At 38.6% G+C, this 20619-nt stretch overlaps 1 protein-coding gene and 1 pseudogene across 2 annotated transcripts in view; one reads left to right on the forward strand and one right to left on the reverse strand.

The window, feature by feature from the left end:
- The window catches only part of COPS4 (COP9 signalosome subunit 4), a 41414-nt gene extending 21009 nt beyond the window's left edge, over positions 1 to 20405 (reverse strand). The window contains exons 1-4 of one of the 2 annotated variants that reach the window (XM_040479543.1): positions 20133 to 20397; positions 5684 to 5763; positions 3633 to 3784; positions 2574 to 2677 (exon numbers count right to left, since the gene is read on the reverse strand). In XM_040479543.1, coding sequence (XP_040335477.1) covers positions 2574 to 2677; positions 3633 to 3784; positions 5684 to 5763; positions 20133 to 20206 — 410 coding nt within the window. In that variant the 5' untranslated portion in view covers positions 20207 to 20397. Of the gene's footprint in view, positions 1 to 2573; positions 2678 to 3632; positions 3785 to 5683; positions 5764 to 20132 lie in introns of both variants that reach the window. The other variant, XM_040479545.1, reaches the window with a different exon arrangement.
- LOC121033377 (60S acidic ribosomal protein P1-like) lies at positions 11899 to 12359 on the forward strand (annotated as a pseudogene).
- Positions 20406 to 20619: the final 214 nt, after the last annotated feature.

The raw sequence follows: 20619 nt of genomic DNA on the forward strand, positions 1-20619 counted from the left end.
TTCATAAAGCACTATAGATGTTTTTAAAAATACTTAACAAAAAGTTAAGATTAACTGAATAAAAGTTACAACCTATCATCTTAATTTTTTCTAATTGTTTCTCCATCTCACTTCTAGCATCTCAAATCCAACAGCCCACTGAACTCACTGTGACCTCCAAACCACTGATCTTATTACATTGTTACCTCTTTTTCCCCTTGATGGCCTCACTTAACTCCTAACTAGCTTAAGCCCTATGGTGAATCATTGTAATTATTGATTTGAATGTGCATTCATCTCCCTTGTCCCACTTTTGCTGTCACACTTGGCCAAAATCGTAACTCTGGTTAAACCTAAGTTTGCCTACTCCTTTCCTGCACCCATATAGCTGAACTCTGATGGAGAAAACACCTAACCAATCTGAATGACCTCATTTCAATCACTACAACCTTCAAATGAGCCCTTTATGCTACCAAGTATATTATATATTCCTACTCCATTCACTGTCTCACTCTCCTAGAAAATTTTTTCTCATATTCCTGCCTTCCCTCAACTTTGACACTCCCAACCCGGTCTACACTTCCCACTGATGACTGATTCTGACTTCATTAAGAATACCAGAGCAATCAAAGAATACCTGCACAAATGCCACCACCACATTGCTAATATCAATATCACATACTCTGTATTCCTAGCTGTTACTGTAGATCACTGGGCACTGTTCTGCCCATCAGGGAACATGTCTCAATGTCGACAGACATTTTGACTATCACAACTAGGGGCTGTGATGCTACTGGCATCTAGTGAGTAGAGGTCTGGGATGCTGTTGAGCATCTTGCAACCCATGACAAAGAATTATTCCATCTAAATGCCAACAGTGCCTGGGCTGAGAAACTCAGCCATAGATCAACTATCCATGCCCCTGTCTAAAAACTCTCTCTCCACTAGATTCCTTCCCCTCCTGTCCACTCCTGCAAGAATCCTCTTCTCTACCCTCCCATATTATATTTTTGCTTTCCAAAAAATTAAAGAAAAAATAATCTCTTAACCTAACCTCTGCTGCTTCTACCAGATTTCTTTCTTTTTGTGAAAACTTCTGCAAAGAGCTGCCCATACATACCATTTCCAACTCTTCTCTTCCCATTCTCTCTTAAACCATTCCAGTCAGGCTTCTTCATTCTTACCATTTCACCAAAACAGCTTTTGTCAAGGGCCCCAGTGACCTCCACTTTACTAACTCCAATGGTTAACCCTCACTCCTCGGCTTAATTGACCTATCAACACCAGAGCAGATCACTTGCTCCTTCTTGATACATTCTCCTCATTTGGCTTTTAGGCTGCCATATTCCACACTCTTCTGGTTTTCTTCTCAATCCTCATTTGATCTATCTTCTTCCTGCCCCTCACCTCTTAGTGTTGGAGAGTTCCAGGCCTTAGTACTCAGTCCTCTCCTCTATCTATATTCCCTCTCTTGGGGATCTCATCCAATCTAATGCCTTTAAATTCCATCTCTCTATATATATCAGTGACTTCCAAATGTATATCTCTAGCCCATATCTCTCTTTTAGTATATTCAACTCCCTACTAGATATTTCCACTTAGTTATCACATGTCCAAAATGGAATTCCTGCTCTTCCCTCAAAACCTATTCTTTACCATGCAGGAGACGACAACTCCATCTTTCTAGTTGTTCAGACCAAAACCAGGATTTATCATGGCTCCTTTTCTCATACTCCATATGTAAGCTACCAGAAAATCCTTAGCTCTACCTTAAAAACATATCCAGGATCCAACATTTCTCACAATCTCCATCTTATCTGCAGTAGTACATAAGCCTCTTCACTCATGTCCTTACTTCTATCATTACTTGCCTACAGCTATTCTCAACCAAGTACTCAGAATAATTTTTTTAAAGTAGGCTTCATGCCCAGCACAGAGCCCAATGCGGGGCTTGAGCCCTGAGATTAAGACTGAGCTGAGATCAAGAGTCAGACGCTTAACCAATTGAACCACCCAGGTGCCCCCAGAATGATTTTTAAAAATAGAAGTCAGATCATGTCACTCTTCCACACAAAATCCTCCAATGGTTTCCCTTCATTTCACTTACAGAAAAGACAAAGGCCTTACAATGAGTTACAAGAACCTATATAATCTGGTCCCCAGTACTCTCTGATCTCAGCCCCCCCACCTTCTCTTGGCTTACTCCATTCCACCCATACTGGTCTCCTTGATCTTCTGAAAATACTCCAGGTATGCTCTCATCTTAGGGCCTTTACACTAGCCTTTCTCCCTAAGAGGATCTACTTATAATCTTCCCTAAACTCATGACTACTTCCTTCAAGTGTCTGAGAAGATATATCTGGACCACTCTACTACTCCAATCATCCTGTTTAATGATACAACCTGCTCCCTACTTTCCCTTTACTTTTCTCCCTGGCACTTAACACCTAACATACTACAGAATTTATTTACTTATTAACTTGTTTATGATGTTGCTTGCACTAGAATGTAAAAAAAAAACCCAAAAAACCCACACATGAACAACGATACATATCCTATATACATCTCCATCCAATATCCACTATTTACTATACTTTTGTCCTGTTTCCAAAGGAATTCCCACCAACACTTGGGCTGCATTTCTCCAATCTTCTTCTTTTTCATATATGGATGCAAGATGCTGTCTTATGGAAGCAACCTGAAATAGTAGGTAGACATTTTAAATTATTTCAACTGACATTAGTAACTAATTAAAATAAATGGATGGTAAGTTTATCTATTGTGATAATGTTTTCATTCAACATTCTAAGATAGCAAGTAAATAGCGCAAATTTATCTAGACCACCCCAAATTTTTTTTAATGAATTCTGAATTCATGGAATATCAAAATACTGAACTGAAATTAACACATTTCTGCAATGTGGATTATGGCAATAATTTAATTTAAATATTAAGTTTTATGTTTATGTTAACTGCATATATAACACTGGTGTTTTCCTAAGGTTTCAGCCTTATTAACAATTTTACTGACTTTTTCTTTTTTTAACTTGTATTAGTTTTTACTTTTACAATCTGTTTTTATTCCCAACAGAAATGAGGATAGAATAACTTATTCTTCTCTGAACTGTGGTCCCAGGGTTTTTAATCTATTTAAGGCCATTGACCCCTGAGACCCTATTCACCGAAGAATATAGTTAAGCTGTTCAGACTTGGCCTGGCCACTACAGACTACTCACCACCCTATCCCTCCTCTTCAAAAACAAAGAACCTGCATGCTGTGCAAGCTAGTCTCCTCACTGTGGAAATTAATATGCTCATTTCTAAACTTGGAAGGCAGTTAGTGACTAAGCCTAAAGTTCCAAAGACCAAAGATCTAGAACTGAATCCTGGCTCTGCCACTCAGAGTCTGCAATTTTACTGATTTTTAAAAATTGTCTAAAGAATAATATTTGATTCATAAATCAAATTGTAATATCTGAGCAAATGTCAGCTGGAGTTACAACATCCTGGAGTTTTTACACTGTAACATGCTGTTTGGCACACTGTTTTGCCAAAAATAAAATTGGATGATCACCTCCTTTAAAAATGTAATAATATCTCTCAAAATAATTACTGCTATCTCATGTTCAAAACTCACTGTTATAGATTTTTACCTGCTCCTCAAATGAAATGACTCTAGGCTGGATCTTTTCCAAGGTGAAATGATAGATTTCTTTGGCTGTGCTATCAGGCAGGTTAGGGAGATGTGTACAGAAATCAGTCAGCAACTGTCGAGAGATCACGAGACTGACATTCTCATTCACCACTTGTCAAAAAAAAAGAGAGATAAAAAAATATGAATAACTTACAAATTTTCATTAAGCCATCAGTTTTTACCTAAAACTATTATTAAAAACAATATATATTAGTACAACCCTCAATGCATTATTCGGGGATTTCCAAACGCGTATCATCTTATATAACAGAATCGGTTTTCCTTATGCAGAATTATTTGATTATATAATGACTACACCATTAAATACTACACCAGTAAAAGTCCCTTAAGTTTTCTAAGAAACAAGTGGCTGGGAAAAGTTTTGTTTTACATTTAAGAATTTTATATCTTCCTAAAACAAGTGGCTGGGAAAAGTTTTGTTTTACATTTAAGAATTTTATATCTTCCTTTCTCTTCCTTTATTCTTCCACAAAGGGAAGGTACAGAAACATCTATACTTTCATCTTTCATCCTATCTCGTTATAAAAAGGAGTTAAAGAAGAAACAGTGAAATAATTTTCATGAAATTTAAATAAAGCAAGTAGTGACAGTTACTGACACTTGTACTTTCCTAATAAAAACAACAAATAATAACTGAGGTCAGCACCAGATGTACAGACATACTTAATGACACTATTTATAAACATTTTATTACTGTATGTGATTAAGGAAGAAAGCTCTGAGGCCACGCATGATTAGATGCCCTCACACAAGAAACTTAACCTCTTTGTGCTTCTGTTTCCCCATCTGTAAAATGTGGATAAGGATGCTGTGAAGCTCAAATGCAATATATAGAGAGCACTATGAACAACATGTGGCACAAAGCACTCAACAAATGTTCACTATTATGATCATTATTATTATAGTTTAAAAGATACATCATGCTTGTGACCACTACTCAGATAAATTAAGTCTCAAAACAACAGTTACTGGGGAAAAAACTGTTCAGTCAATATAAAGGATTTTAACAGTAGACTGCTTTTCTTGGTGGTTCAGTGGATTCAAAGTTTATATAAAGATCAAAGTTTATAAAAATCATTATTCTTTCGCTATCATATTGCAATGTTCTCAATAAAACCATTCCTAACAGCACTGTCAGTTCATCACACATTGCAGGCCACAATTTTTGAGGCAGTAACTTACAGTAACCTGTAACAAAGCTTGTCATCAGTTTATGATGTATTAATTAGAATTCATTATTGGATAATACTGAATGCAGCTGAGCAAACAGTTTCATTATAAGTGCCATTAGGCACTTTCAGCTGTTAGAAAGAAATTACCACACACACTAGCACTTCTCATGATAATGTGCATGAAAGCACTCTCAAGTATCATTAACACTGTTAACTGAGCATAAATTCAAGCCTGAATTTTGAGTCATTTTCAAGATAACTGGATATGTTTAAAGTCAGGAAGTGGGAGAGAGTGTTTTGAAGAATGGAAATTTCTAGTTCCCATTCAAAAGGAATGTTCTTAACGTTAATAACAGTTAACAATTACATGGCACTTATTAAATGCCAGGTACTATTCTAAGCACTTTACTATGTATATTAACTCATTTAAACTCCCAACACTTCTACAGGGTTGCTATCAAATCCCTCATTTTAGAGACAAGGAAAAGGAGGCACAAAGGAACTAACTTACTCAATAAAGCAGCAGACCAGGTTGAATTTAGACTATTCTCTTTATCATTATGCTATATTGCCTTCCATCAGTGACTGTATGAATAACTATACAAAACCTTAATTGGTAATGTAACTCTGAAGACAACTTACTGAAAAATAATCAAGTTGTAAATAGTTTAAATTCTAAAATCAATCAATGTCAATGCATATTTAATTTAATCTCAATGAAAATTATATTGATAATTTGATATAAAACAAGCTTGAGCAAGCTTTGAAGTCCTAACTCAATAATACAAGGCAGACGTGGAATTTTCGTTCTACTTACTTGCTTCCACAAAAGCTTTCAAAGCTTCTAGTTGTTCTGCCCCAGATAACTGAACGGCTTTTTCCAGGATCTGACGATACCTGAAACAATACCAAATAAAAAGAATCTTCAGAGGACACTATATATTCTAATGCTAATCTGATGTTTATTCATTTCTATTTCTGCTGGTTTCTTTCATAATGCCCTAGTTTGTGCTTTTATTTATAGTACACCACAGATTTTTGTTGTTGTTGTTGTAGGTTCCCAGTCTATAAATTCTAAGGTGCCACTTCTAATTTCCTCTACAGTATACCACAATTTTTTAAGTTTTCAAACCCCCGGGTACTGGCTAGCTCAGTTGGTTAGGCATGCAACTCCTGACCTCAGGGATTGTGAGTTCAAGCCCCACATTGGGGATACAGCTTACTTTAAAAAAAGAAAAAAAGTTTTCAAGCCCATCACAAGAAAGAGTGAATCTGTAACTCTCAGTTACTGGATCTAAGGTGCCATTTTTTTTGGAAAAAGTTTTAGTTTGGAATTTAAACTAAAAAGTCAACTTTCTTTCAAATGCCTTAAAAGATAAACTATACTTCAACTGTGTATTACACAGACACACAAGAATGTTATATGAGGTGACCCAGAATGCTTTCCTCTTGTGGACCTAATGAAACTAGGGTCACCAACAATAGGATAGTGTTGACTAGGCAGTGAAACCAAATATTAGAGATTAAATGTCTTCGTATGTACCAAATAAACTTCACCAAGCCAAATGTACTGATACAACACCCTTTATGTTGTCAGATGGTGCCTATATATTCTTTATCTGCAATCATTTCTAATAACTATTCTAATATTCATGAGCACATAAGATTGAAATCAGCACTCTAAAAAGGATGGGGGAAATGCTAAAAATAGGAACAATGACAATTATCAGGCAATGGCAAATTCCTTCCTAAAATGTAAACTCAACAAGGACAAGGATTTTTGTTTGTTTTGTTGACTGCTATATACACAATGCCTAGAGCAGCATATCACAAGCACTCAAATATTCAACATTTTAGTAAATTTAAAAAAACAGTATTTTATTTCTTAAACTGAGTGGTGGGTACACAAGTATTATACTATATTTTATCCCTTTTGTCTTTATGGTAATATTTATTAAAAGTATTAGTTAGGGGCACCTGAGTGGCTCAGTTGGTTGATCATCTAACTTCAGGCCAGGTCATGATGTCACGGCTCATGGGTTCTAGCCCCATGCTGGACTTTGGGCTGACAGCACGGAGCCTGTTTAGGATTCTGTCTCCCTCTCTCTATGCCCCTCCCCCCGCTCACACATGCACTCACGTTTGTGCACTTGTACATGCACTCATACATGCTCTCCTTCTCTCTCAAAAATAAACATTAAAAATTTTTTAAAAAGCATTAGCTGGGACACCTGGGTGGCTCAGTCAGTTAAGCGTCTGACTTTGGCTCAGGTCATGATCTCATGGTTTGTGAGTTTGAACCCCGCCTTGGGCTCTGTGCTGACAGCTCAGAGCCTGGAGCCTGCTTTGGATTCTGTGTCTCCTCCTCTCTCTGCCCCTCCCATGCTCATGCTCTCTCTCTGTCTCTCAATAATAATAAATAAACGTTAAAAAAAATTTAAAAAGCATTGGCTAATGCATTTTACAAAACTAATAGCACTTCAACTATTCAGAAAATCATCCAGAATATACTCAAGAAAAAAATATACAAATAGGAAAAAATATGTATATGAATAGAGCCCAAACTCATTCAAATTTATGATTTGTATTTTTAAAGCACACCTTCAAGCTACCATTCAACATTTACTGATTCTCAACCCATACAATATTCTCACAACCTTGGTTATATGATTTCTCAAAAACACAATGAATCAAACTGACTTTGTAAGAAAGGTATACAGAAAGAAAAGACAGTGAACTCCAAAAGAAGAGAGAAACTACTCTAATAAAGCAAGGAAATATTATTAAGATTTAAAATAAAAATTATTTTTTAAATTGTTTTTAAAATTTGAGGAAGAATATTCAGCCATCTGAAAATTCATTACGGAATATCTCATTTTCTCTATACATAAACATACACAGATGTGCACATATATGATTTCCCATATCTATATTTATATATCTACTTTATTGCTCTGGGTATGCTTTTATTTAATATATTCAATGGTTTATTCTTTTTTTATTATTCTTCATATTCATATTCTTCACATTCATGGCTAAGCCCTCTTAATTTTAGATCCCCATAAATTATTTTATACTAACATTACATTCAAAGATGACAATGTCGGGGCGCCTGGGTGGCGCAGTCGGTTAAGCGTCCGACTTCAGCCAGGTCACGATCTCGCGGTCCGGGAGTTCGAGCCCCGCGTCGGGCTCTGGGCTGATGGCTCAGAGCCTGGAGCCTGTTTCCGATTCTGTGTCTCCCTCTCTCTCTGCCCCACCCCCCCATTCATGCTCTGTCTCTCTCTGTCCCAAAAATAAATAAACGTTGAAAAAAAAATTTAAAAAAAAAAAAAAAAGATGACAATGTCTCACAGAAATTTTCTTTTTAAAAAAAAATTTTTTTTTAACGTTTATTTATTTTTGGGACAGAGAGAGACAGAGCACGAACGGGGGAGGGGCAGAGAGAGAGGGAGACACAGAATTGGAAGCAGGCTCCAGGCTCTGAGCCATCAGCCCAGAGCCCGACGTGGGGCTCGAACTCACGGACTGAGAGATCGTGACCTGAGCTGAAGTCGGACATGGAACCAACTGAGCCACCCAGGCGCCCCTCACAGAAATTTTCTGATTAACCTAAGTTTTAAATCATTACTTCATAATTATCATCTATATAGAAAAACACCATCCCCCCCCCCAAAAAAAACCTAAAAAGTGACAAAAGTTTTATATTAACCACATCATACAACTTGCCAGAGAATTACAAACTGCCTACTCAAACTCTCAACTTCTATGGACTAAGAAAGTGAGGTGCAGAGTTAAGGCTAGATGTTAACTTGCTCCTTCTCTAATATATAAATTCTAGTATCTAAGGGGCGTCTGGGTGGCTCAGTCAGTTGAGCATCCAACTTTGGCTCAGGTCATGATCACGTAGTTCATGAGTTCAAGCCCTACATCAGGCTCTGGGCTGACAGCTTGGAGCCTGGAGCCTGCTTCGGATTCTGTGTCTCCCTCTCTCTCTGCCCCTCTCCTGCTCGCACTCTGTCTCTCTCAAAAATAAATAAACATTAAAAATAACTTTTTTAAAATTCTAGTATCTAAGAATAAGAAATTACTTTTTCACAATAATATGGAATGACTAACAAACCTAATTTAAATCAAGGATTTAAATAATTATTTAATATTGCCATATAAAATCATCCAAAATTCAGCACCTAGGGTTTTTAAAATGCTATATAAGATTCTGTGTATGACACTAAAGGAATTTTAAATAACCTTAGTCTTTGAAGATATTATAATACAGTTAGGCAAATAAAAATTTACAATTCAAATAATATTATCACACATTAAATTATAATAAAACAAATGTTGCAATAAAACTAAACAATATAAGAAATATAACTGTTAAAATAAATGAATTCAGTAAAGTTGCAGGGTACAAAATCAATACTCAAAAATCTGCTGTGTTTCTATATGCTAATAACAAATTATCAGAAAGAAAAAACATCCTCTTTACAACTGCATCAAAAAGAATAAAATAACTAGGAATAAATTTAATCAAGATGAAGGATTTGTACACTGAAAACTAGAAGACCCTGATTAAAGAGATTGAAGATATAAATAAAAGGAAAAATATTCTATGGTCACGGATTGAAAGTATTACTATTGTTAAAATGCCCATATTACCCAAAGCAATCTACAGATTTAATGAAATCCCTATCAAAGTTCCTGGGCGCCTAAGTGGCTCCGTTGGTTAAGTACCCAACTCTTGTTTCAGCTTAGGTCATGATCTCATGGTTTGTGAGATCTGAGCCTGTGTCAGCCTGACAGCACAGAGACAGCCGGCTCAGTATTGTCTGTCTTCCTCTCTGTCTGCCCCTGTCCAGCTCACATGTGCACTCGTGAGCGCTCACGCATTCTCTCTCTCAAAAATAAACAAACATTAAAAAAAATTCCAAAGGCATTTTTCACAGAAATAGAATACATAGTCCTAAGATCTGTATGGAACCATAAAAGACCCCAAATAACCAAGCAATCCTGAGGAAAAAAAAGCAAAGTTGGAGGCATCACAGTCCTGATTTCAAGTTATTACAAAGCTACACTAATCAAATGGTATGGTATCAGCATAAAAACAGACATATAGATCAATGGAACAGAATAGAGAGCCCAGAAATAAACCCACACACATATGGTCAATTAATTTACAACAAAAGAGGCAAGAATATACAATGGGGAAAGGACAGTATCTTCAATAAATGGTGCTGGGAAAATTTGACAACCACATGCAAAAAAATGAACCAGGACCACTATATTACCCCATACACAAAAATAAACTCAAAATGGATTAAAGACTTCAATGTAAGACCTGAAACTATAAAATTCCTACAATAAAACACAGGTGGTAAGCTCTTGACACTGGTTTTATTAATATCTTTTTCAATCTGACTCCAAAAGCAGTGACAACAAAAGCAAAAATAAATAAATGGAGTTACATCAAACTAAAAAGCTTCAAGTGGAGGAAACCACCTACAAAATAAAAAGGCAACCTACAGAATAGGAGAAAAATACTTGTAAATCATGTATCTGAGAAGGGGTTTGTATTCAAAATATATTTTAAAAACTCATACAAATCAATAGCAAAAAAAAAAAAAAAATGTGATTAAAAAATGGGCAGAGGGACTGAGGGACTGAATAGACATTTTTCCAAAGAAGATATACAGATGGCTAAAAGGCACATGAAAAAAAAATGTTCAACAGCACTAATAATCAGAGAAGTGCAAATCGAATCCACAATAACATATCACCTCATACCTGTTAGAATGGCTTTTATCAAAAAGAGAAGAACAAGTGTTGGTGAAGAGGTGCAGAAAAGGGAACTTTCATGCACTGTTGGTGGGAATGTAAATTAGTACAGCCACTATAGAAAACAGTATGAAGGTTCCTCAAAAAAACAAACAAACAAACAAACCCACAATATGAAGTTTCCTTAAAAAAAAAAAAAAAAAAAAATAGGTGTCCCTGGGTACCTTAGTTGGTTAAGTGTATGACTCCTTGATTTCAACTCACGTCATGATCCCGGGATCACGGGATCAGCCCCATGACGGGCTCCTCTCTGAGTGTGAGGCCTGCTTGAGATTCTCTCTCTCTCCCTCTGCCCCTCTCCCACTTGTTCTCTTTCTCTCTCTTAAAAAATAAAAAAATAAAAAATAAAAAGTCCACCCTGTGATCCAGCAATTCTACTTCTGGGTATTTATCCAAAGAAAATGAAAATATTAGTTTGAAAAGACATGTAAATTACTATGTTCACTGCAGCATTATTTATAATAGCCTAGATATGGAAACAACTTAAGTGTCCATCAATGAATGCATGGATAAAGAAAATGTGGTATGTAAACACAATGGAATATTATTCAGCCATAAAAAAGGAAATCTTGCTGTTTGCAACAAGATGGATGGATCTTGAGGGCATTATGCTAAGGGAAATAAGTTAGACAGAGAAAGACAAATACCAAATGATCTCTCTTACAGTGGAATCTAAAACAAAACAAAACCAAGCTCACAGATACAGGGATCATGTTGGTAGTTGCCAGAGGCATGGAAAGGGGAATGGGCAAAATGGGTGAAAGAGGTCAAAATGTACAAACTTCTAATTACAATATAAATAAGTCATGGGGATATAATGTACATCCTGGTGATAATAATACCGTGTATTGCATATTTGAAAGGTGTTAAAAGAGTAATTCTTAAAAGTTCTTACCACAAGAAACAAAATTTTGTAAGAATAAAAAAACAGATGTTTCTTTGAAATTAAGAATATCTATCAATAGCCATTAAATTCCATTAGAAAAGTGACGCATTGTTTCCTCTGTTCCTGCTAAGATGCTCAGTCCTTCTGAGGAATCTAATGCCGTGCTGGGGTAAGGCCCTCATCTCATCCTGAGACTAGCACTAGCACACCGGGAGCCCCAGCACCAGCTCGCTCAGCGCTCAGTGCTCAGCGCTCAGCACTGGCTCATGACTCTTTCGCTCAGAACTTGCTTAGCACTTACCCGCTCCATGGCCCCCGTCTTGGAGCTGGCCAGGAGCAACTCCGCCCTCATCCTGCAGAACAATGAGGTGATGGTGATGGATAAAGATCAATGCCCTCGTTAAGCAGCACGTGTGAATGTTGAACCTTTCTGGCACGGCTTGCTTGCAAAGGCCCTGGCCAATGTCAGCATCAGGAGCCTCATCAGCAAGGTAGGGGCTAGAGGACCCGCCCCAGCAACTAGTGCTACACCACAGGAGGTCCCGCTTTTTCCACTACTGCAGTCCCTTGCTGTGAAGGAAGTGGAAGCCAAGAAAGGAGAATCAGAGGAGTCTGATGTCATGGGCTTTGGTCTCTTTCACTATGCCTCTTCTGTAATCTGTTCAATAAAAAGCTGAACTCTTAAAAAAAAAAAAAAAAGTAAAACAAGAAAGCCAGTAAAGATATTTGTAATCCATGGATTTGTAATCCGTGTTATTTGGCAAAAAAACAAAAAAACTAAAACCCTCCTATCCAGAATATATTTAAAATGCCTGTAAATCAGTAAAAAACAACCCAATTAAAAAACAGACCAAATGTTTAAATAGGCACTTCACTAGAGATAATATCCAAATGCCCATTAAGCATACTAAAAGGTACTCAACCTCAATACTCATTAGGTTAATGCATATTATAAGCACAGGAAATACCGTTACACTTCCACTAGAATGAGTAATATTTTAACAACACTAACAAACCTGAGTGTTGGTAGGGATATAGAAGAACTAATCTCATCTATTCCTAGTGACTGGGTAGTGACTGGGAAGGGACATGAGGGAACCACTGGGCATGCTGTAAATATTCCCCAGCTTGTTCTGGATTAAGTTGTTACATATGTATGTATGTGAGAAAACATACTGGTCTCTACCGTTAAGAGTAATGTACTTAATGCAATGTACTTTAAAATATATACGTATCTGTATACACGCATATATATTTTTATTTATTTATTTAAAAACATTTTAATGTTTATTTATTTTTGAGAGAGAGAGAGACAAAGCGTGAGCAGGGGAGGGGCAGTGAGAGGGGGAGACACAGAATCCGAAGCAGGCTCCATCAGCACAGAGCCCAATGTGGAGCTCAAACCCACGAACCGTGAGATCATGACCTGAGCCGAAGTCAGATGCTTAACCGACTGAGCCACTCAGGCGCCCCTATTTTTATATTTTTTAAGTTTTATTTATTTTGAGAGAAAGAGAGTACGTGTGTTGCAGAGGGGCAGAGGAAGAGGGAGAGAGAGAATCCCATGCTTGTCAAAAGAGGAAACACTAGCACTTTGGAAATAAGATTACTAAGGATCATCTAGGGAAACCAAAAAATTCTGAAGCCTTTGTCATAGCTAGGTAACCCTCAGGCGACTGGCAGAAGAAAATGAAAATCCTCTCTGAAAGATTACATTCTAAGCCTCCAAATGTTTCTAAAAGTATATTTTTAAATAACTTGCCCAACAAAGATTACAAGGCACATGACAATATGAACTAGAATCAACAAAAGCAATAGACAATAGCAACAAGCAGGGACTCCAGGTACTGGAGCGATCAGAAAGACTGTAGTACAATTATATGTTTACAAAGATAAACTCAAGCTTTAAAGTTTCAGCAAGTGTGGAAGTTGAGAAACTCAACAGAAGACCATAGAGGAAGGGAAAGAAAAAAAATAATTACAAACAGAGAGGGAGGCCAACCATAAGAGACTCTTAAGTACATAGAACAAACTAAGGGTTGATAGGGAGTGGGTGAGGTGGGGAAAATGGGTGATGGGCATTAAGAAGGGCACTTGTTCGGATGAGCGCCAGGTGTTGTAAGTTATGAATCACAGGAATCTATTCCTGAGCCACGAACATATTGTATACACTGTATGTGAGCTAACTTGACAATAAACTATTAAAAAAAAAAAGTTTCAGCAAGAAACTGAAAACCATAAAAAGTGTCATTTGTAAAGAGAACCACTGGGATGCCTGGCTGGCTCAGACTCTCAATCTCAGGGTGGTAAGTTCAAGCCCTGTGTTGGGCGTGGGGCCTACTTAGAACAAAAACTTTTAAAAACTGGACGCCCGGGTGGCTCAGTCGGTTAAGTGTCCGACTTTGGCTCAGGTCACAACCTTGCGGTTTGTGAGTTCAAGCCCTGCACTGGGTTCTCTGCTGTGAGTGCAGGGCTGGCTTCAGATCCTATTTCCCTCTCTCTGTCTGCCCCTCCACTTGCACTCTTTCTTTCTCTCTCTCAAAAATAAATAAATAAACATTAAAAATTTTAAAAATATATTTAAAAGAAAAAGGAACCAGCAAAAACTATAGAATTAAAAAATACTATAACCAAGCTTAAATATTCAATGATGATCTGAAGAGCAGATGACACTTTTGAAGAAATGATAAACTAGGAGCAGGTCAGAAAAATCTACCCAGAATTAGGGGCGCCTGGGTGGCTCAGTCAGTTAAGCATCCAACTTTGGCTCAGGTCATGATCTCACAGTCTGTGGGTTCAAGTCCCGTGTCGGGCTTTGTGCTGACAGCTCAGAGCCTGGAGCCTGCTTCAGATTTTGTGTCTCCCTCTGTCTCTTCCCCACCCACATGTTCTGTCTCTCTCTCCTTCAAAAAATAAACATTTAAACTGAGCATTGATGGGGAGTGGGAGGGAGGGGGGGTGGGTGATGGGTATTGAGGAGGGCACCTTTGAGCACTGGGTGTTGTATGGACACCAATTTGACAATAAATTTCATATATTGGAAAAAAAACATTTAAAAAATTTTAAAAAATAAAAGAAAATAAAAAAATAAAAGAAAAACCTACCCAGAATAAAGCACTGAAATGGTAAGTACAGAAGACAGAGTAACAGACGTAAAGGTCCTAGTAAGAGGGCCTAACTAATAGGGATTTCACTGAAGTCCTAGAGAAGTAAACAGAATGGGACACAGGCAACATTTGAAGATATATAGCTGAAACATCTCAGGACCATGAAAGAATCTAATCTATCCGATTCAACAACTGCAATGAAGCACAGCCAGGATAATGCAAAATTTACAAACAAAAACAAAACAAAACACCACAATTCTTTATAAAAAAAAAGTTTTAATTTTTATTTATTTTTGAAAGAGAGCGAGAGAAAGTGTGAGCGGGGGAGGGGCAGAGAGACAGGGAGACACAGAATCTGAAGCAGGCTCTGAGGGCTGTGCTGTCAGCACAGAACCTGACACAGGGCTCGAACTCACAAACGGCAAGATCATGACCTGAGGTGGTAGGATGCTTAACCAACTGAACCACCCAGGAGCCCAAAACACAATCCTTTCACCTCCTGTATCTATGCCCTCTTGGAATGTGAGTTTGTAGCTCTTCACATCAAGAGGTAGAGTTTTTTTCCCCACCCTTTGATCTTGGCTTGTTTTGATTAACAGAATTTAATAGAAGTGAAGTGCTTGTTCTGAACCTAGACAGACCTCAAGAGGTCTTGTATGTATCCTTTTCTCTTGGAACACTGCTGTGGCCACATGAACAAGCTCAGGCTAACATACTGGATAATGAAATATGTAGCCCAGTCACCTCCACTGCCCCAGCCAACAGACCAAAGCAGTACTGCCTACCTGCCCTGCAGCTGACTACAGACACATGTAGGAGCTCACGTGGAACCCAGACCATGTGGAACAGAGAACCATCCAGCTGGGCCCAGCCCAAACTGCCAACCAAATTAATTATAAGGAAAGTAAATGACTGTTGTTTTAATCCACTAAGTTTTAGAGTGGTTTATTTCACAGCAAAAGCCAAATGACAGATAAATATTAAAACAAATCCACACATGGGGTGCCTGGGTGGCTCAGTCGGTTGAGTGGCCAACTCCAGCTCAGGTCATGCATGATCTCACAGCTCGTGAGTTCGAGCCCCACATCAGGCTCTGTGCTGACAGCTCAGAGCCTGGAGCCTGCTTCAGATTCTATGTCTCCCTCTCTCTCTGCCCCTCCCCTGCTCGTGCTCTGTCTCTCTCTCTCTCTCTCTCAAAAATAAACATTAAAAATTTTCTTAAATAAATAAAAAATAAAACAAATCCACACAGATATATCATAAAGATGTTTCAGAAAATTAAACACAAAATCTCAAAGACAGGTACGTGCTAATATACTTAGAAGGAATAATTTCCTAAATGAGGTTGGTCTTTAAGCATTCTAAATATTTCAACATAGTGTCAAGTGGGAAAGAGTAGAGGCAGACAGGTATTCTAGGCCCCCCCCTCAAAAAAAAATCACTACCTAAAATGTAGTCCAGTTTGGGGAAAATAATATAAGTCCAAAAGGTACATGTGCTTAGAGTTTAGGGCTATGAGCCAAACAGATAGGATATATCATGGCCTTGCCACTAGCTATGTGGCCTCGAGCATACTTCACCTCTGTACTTCAGTTTTCTCATATGTAATGTAAATATTACTTGTTAAGGATTAAAATATGTAAGCAAAGATGTAAACAAACATAACACTATATGATAAGGAACTTCACTCTTGAGATGGGAACCACTAAAACTTGTATGTGGGAATAACAGAGAACCAGAGAATCTGAGTTACAAGGGGCCTTGGAGATTAAACAGTCTATCCTCTAATATGTGTGTGTGTCCTCCATTTTTTCACATTTTTTTTTTAATGTCTATTTATTTTTTGAGAGAGAGTGAGAGGACGAAAGGGACAGGGGCAGAGAGAGGGGGACAGACAGGATCTGACGTGGGCTCTGCACTGTCAGCAGAGAGCCCGATGCGGGCTGGAACTCCTGAAAGGCGAGATCATGACCTGAGCCGAAGTTAAGACGCTTAACTGAGCCACCCAGGTACCCCATTTTTTGACATTTCTATTCCACTCTATTATTAGAAAGTTCTAATCCAAAGTCTACCTCTGTAAGATAGAGGAGTCTATTTTCTTTTCTGCAAAATAGCCTTTCTAATAGTCAAAGAAAGCTAAAAGGTCTCCCGTTACTCTCTTTTCTCTAGGTTAACAGCTTCTTGTAAAATGAAATGTTTACACTCCAAAGGCTTGCTATCCTCTTGTGGGTACCTTCCTTATAGAGAACTGAGAAGAAGGAAAAAAAAGGCCCTATTCTACAGAATTAACTGAACAAAGACCTATAATCTATAAGATCATACTTGTCCTCAAAGAGATCACATTCCAACTGAAAAAGCAGACAAGTAAACAAACAAGCGCTATGGTAGAAGTAAAAATTGTCTGCCACTGGGCTAACAGCAACTAACCAGGTACTCTGTGAGGGTAGTTATGAATGTGTGTTGGTGGCTGTTTAGAGAAGGCTTTTTGGAAGAAATAACACTGCAACTGAGTTTCAAAGAACTAGTAGGTTTTAGCCAAGTAAATAAGACAGGCTATCACAACAGCTACCTATTCAAATGCTCCCTCTTCAAGGTTCTCCTCTTCTAAAGCTTTGTATGAGGATAATGAACACAATGTATAATACGTAGAGAAGCAGTTTATAAAATCTGCAAAAATGAAATCTCGTACGGCCAATTTCTTGCATCGACTTTAGAATGTTCTGTTAATTCATGGTTATGAGAAAGCATTTTTTTGTTGTTGTTTATTTACTTTTGAGAGACCAAGAGACAGACAGACAGACAGACAGGCATGAGTGGAGGAGGGGCAGAGACAGAGGGAGACACAGAACCCATGAGATCATGACCTGAGCCGAAGCTGGACGCTCAACCGACTGAGCCACCCAGGCGTCCCTTGAGAAGGCATTTCTTACTGGAGATTGGACAAGAAAAGACGTATAGGCAAGTAGGTTAAAAATAAGCTTTTTAGAGTAGACAAACCTGGGTTCAAATATAAGCTCTACACCTTTCTAGCTATTCAATGATTCAACCCAATACTTATTAAAGGACTATTCTGTTACAGATACTCTGCTAATTGCTGGAAATACACAGTATCAGTATTTTAGGAGCAAATGTACTCTGCCATTCCTTAACAAGGATTCCTCTGTCATTCAATTCCTAACATAAATCCTAAAACTACTGACAGATTTCAAGAGTGTTTTCCTCATAGACATGTAGCTGGCAGAACTGTATTGTTATGAAAATAATTATCCTGACATGTTCTTGTCCATAAAGGACCAGATATACCTGCAGGCAAGGCCAAGACTTTCCTCAGAAAGCACTGGCTATGAGTTATCAAGCACATTATTTATTTTATCTTCACAATAACCTCATCTGGTAGATGGTTAGAGTAATGGCCTCTAATGAATCATACTCCCATCTGCCCATGCCCCTTTGCAATGTAACTTGGCTACTCCTCCCATAAAGAGGTAGACTCCATCTCTCCTTCCCTTGAATCTGGGAGGGTCATGTGACTTACTTTGACCTGTTTTAGAGAACTGACATTATGAGATTTCCAAGGCTCGCCTTAAGAAGTCTAGCAACTACCACTCTCACCCTTCTGGAACACTCCCATGGCTCTGTAAGGAACCACTGAATGAGAGACCACACGGAGAAACACAGTCAGCCAACAGCCTGATATATATGAGTATATTTTAATTCCACCAGCCCCAACTGAGCTGCCAGCTGACTCTGCACCTGCATGAGTAAGCCTAGATCTGAACCAGCAAAACAATCCAGTCAACCCAGAGAATCCTGAAAAATAAGAACTGTTTCACACCACTAAGTTTTTGGTTTGTTACATAGTAATAAACAACTAAAGTACTCTATAAGATAGGTACTACTGTTTATCCCCAATTCAGAGCTGAGGAAGTAGATTCTTAGGTTAAGTTTCAGAATCCTGCGAATACTTGAAAAACGGTATGTCTTCCGATAAATAATGTACTTCGTGTTCTTCAACATAACAAAAAAGAAAGCAAGCATGAGGGGAAATATAAGCTGAGCATGGTGAAAAATATATGCTTATTTGACTTTCACTCAAATCTGTGAAAACTGCAAGTGAAAAGGATTAAGCCAGGAAGACACATTCAACTTATTTACAACTCATGGAATAAGTCAATATATGTATTGACTAACTGCTTTACAATAATAATAGTACCAATGACAATCTTGTGGCACTAGGCATCAGATACTGCTCTAAGTGTACGTGTGATATAAGTGTATATACATATACATACTCACTTTGTCCTCAGACAAGAATAAGTCATATTATCCTCATTTTCATGAGGAGGAAACTGCGGTACATAGTAGTTAAACCCAAGATACATAGCTAAATTTCCCACTGATAAAACTAGATTACATATACCACCAGAGAAAAGACAGCAGAACCTACATAAAGCACAGTCAAGGCTTCAACGGCCAGGTTAGAGCAGGTGTATCCCGTTAATATAGATCAATGTGATCTCAGCTGTCAGAATGTAAATATTACCATTAACTTGAGACTCAAACTTTAAACAGAATGCAAGTTCATTAGAAAAGAATGGTGCTACATAATCTACAAAGAGAAAAGGGGCAATATCTATCTATCTATCTATCTATCTATCTATCTATCTATCTATCTAAAGAGAAAAAGTACAATATCTACCTACCTACCTAAGATTAACACTACTGAATAACTGCTTCATGACAGGCACATGTCACAAATTTTAACGTGGAGTGGACCTAAACCTTCAACATAAAGTCCAAGAAATTCCTAAGTAATTCAGATTTCTGCAAACATCACGAATCTAGACATCCTGACCGACGTAGTGAGGACTTTCCTATGTGGCCCTGTTCAGAGTTGGTGGTGCAGAGAACCCAAAACACAAGGACTCACAGAAGATGGTCCAAGTAGTTCTGATCATGATAGCGGCCATACCTCCTCAGCTCCCGTCAGCCTCAAGAAGCCATCTCCTAGAAAACTCTTCATCAAAATCCCAGAATATAATTTTCTCTCAATCAAAAAAGAAAAAAACAGGGGGGGGGGGGGGCCCAAAGAGAGACCAGAATTTGGTGTGATAGGCCAGCAGCAATGGAAAGAGGCACCAGGGAAGGCTAAGAAGGCCGTGAGAGCAGTCGTCTCTCATACCGTGCTTCTTAAGAAACTGGTAAGGAAGCTATCAAAGATAGAATATGTTGACAGTCACCCAGGTCTGTTGCCCCAAGGGTTCCCTGCACCAGCTTTCTGCTGCTCCTAATATCTGCGTCCGCAGACGACCTCAGGCCCGCCCCCTTGGTCGTCAGGCCGGCTCCTGGCCTCACATCCCAAAGCCGCCATCAACCCAAAGAGAACAGGTCTGTGGGTTCCCTCTCCACCTCCCAGGCCCCTGGGAAATACTCACTTGCCCGCCAGATCTTTATGAGAGCCGCTCGAATTCATGAGCTGGGCCAAATCCTGCCGCACGGCTGCCGCCATCTTTCTTCCAGCTCAGCAGAGGCTACCGGGCCTCTCACCCCCAAAAAGAAAACGAGCGTAGTCCTCCAGAGTGCTGCTAGAGGGAACCTGAGGTGCCACAGAGTAGCGACTGTGTGGGCCAGAGCGTCCGCTATGAGAGCCGGCTCGAGGTCCGTCCCCAGAGTTGAATGACGCGAGGATCCACTCAAGACTGAGGCCCGCCCAGGATTCTCCCACGGGCTCAGGCTCGCACGCTTCCACTTAGGATTGGCGGATGAAGTTCAAAGGCGTGTGTTGCCTGTGCAACTCCAGGAAGTGCCGGGTAGCCAAAATTACCGCGTTGTCATCGAGTTCCACCTCTCACTTGTGGTTTACTGTTGTTCTTCGTTCTTCACGACAGTCCTAAACTTGTGCTAAAAACCGAATTATTTCTA

The sequence above is a fragment of the Herpailurus yagouaroundi genome, unplaced genomic scaffold (genome assembly GCF_014898765.1).
Source record: "Herpailurus yagouaroundi ecotype Mexico unplaced genomic scaffold, PumYag 28, whole genome shotgun sequence".
Classification (NCBI taxonomy): Eukaryota; Metazoa; Chordata; class Mammalia; order Carnivora; family Felidae; genus Herpailurus; species Herpailurus yagouaroundi.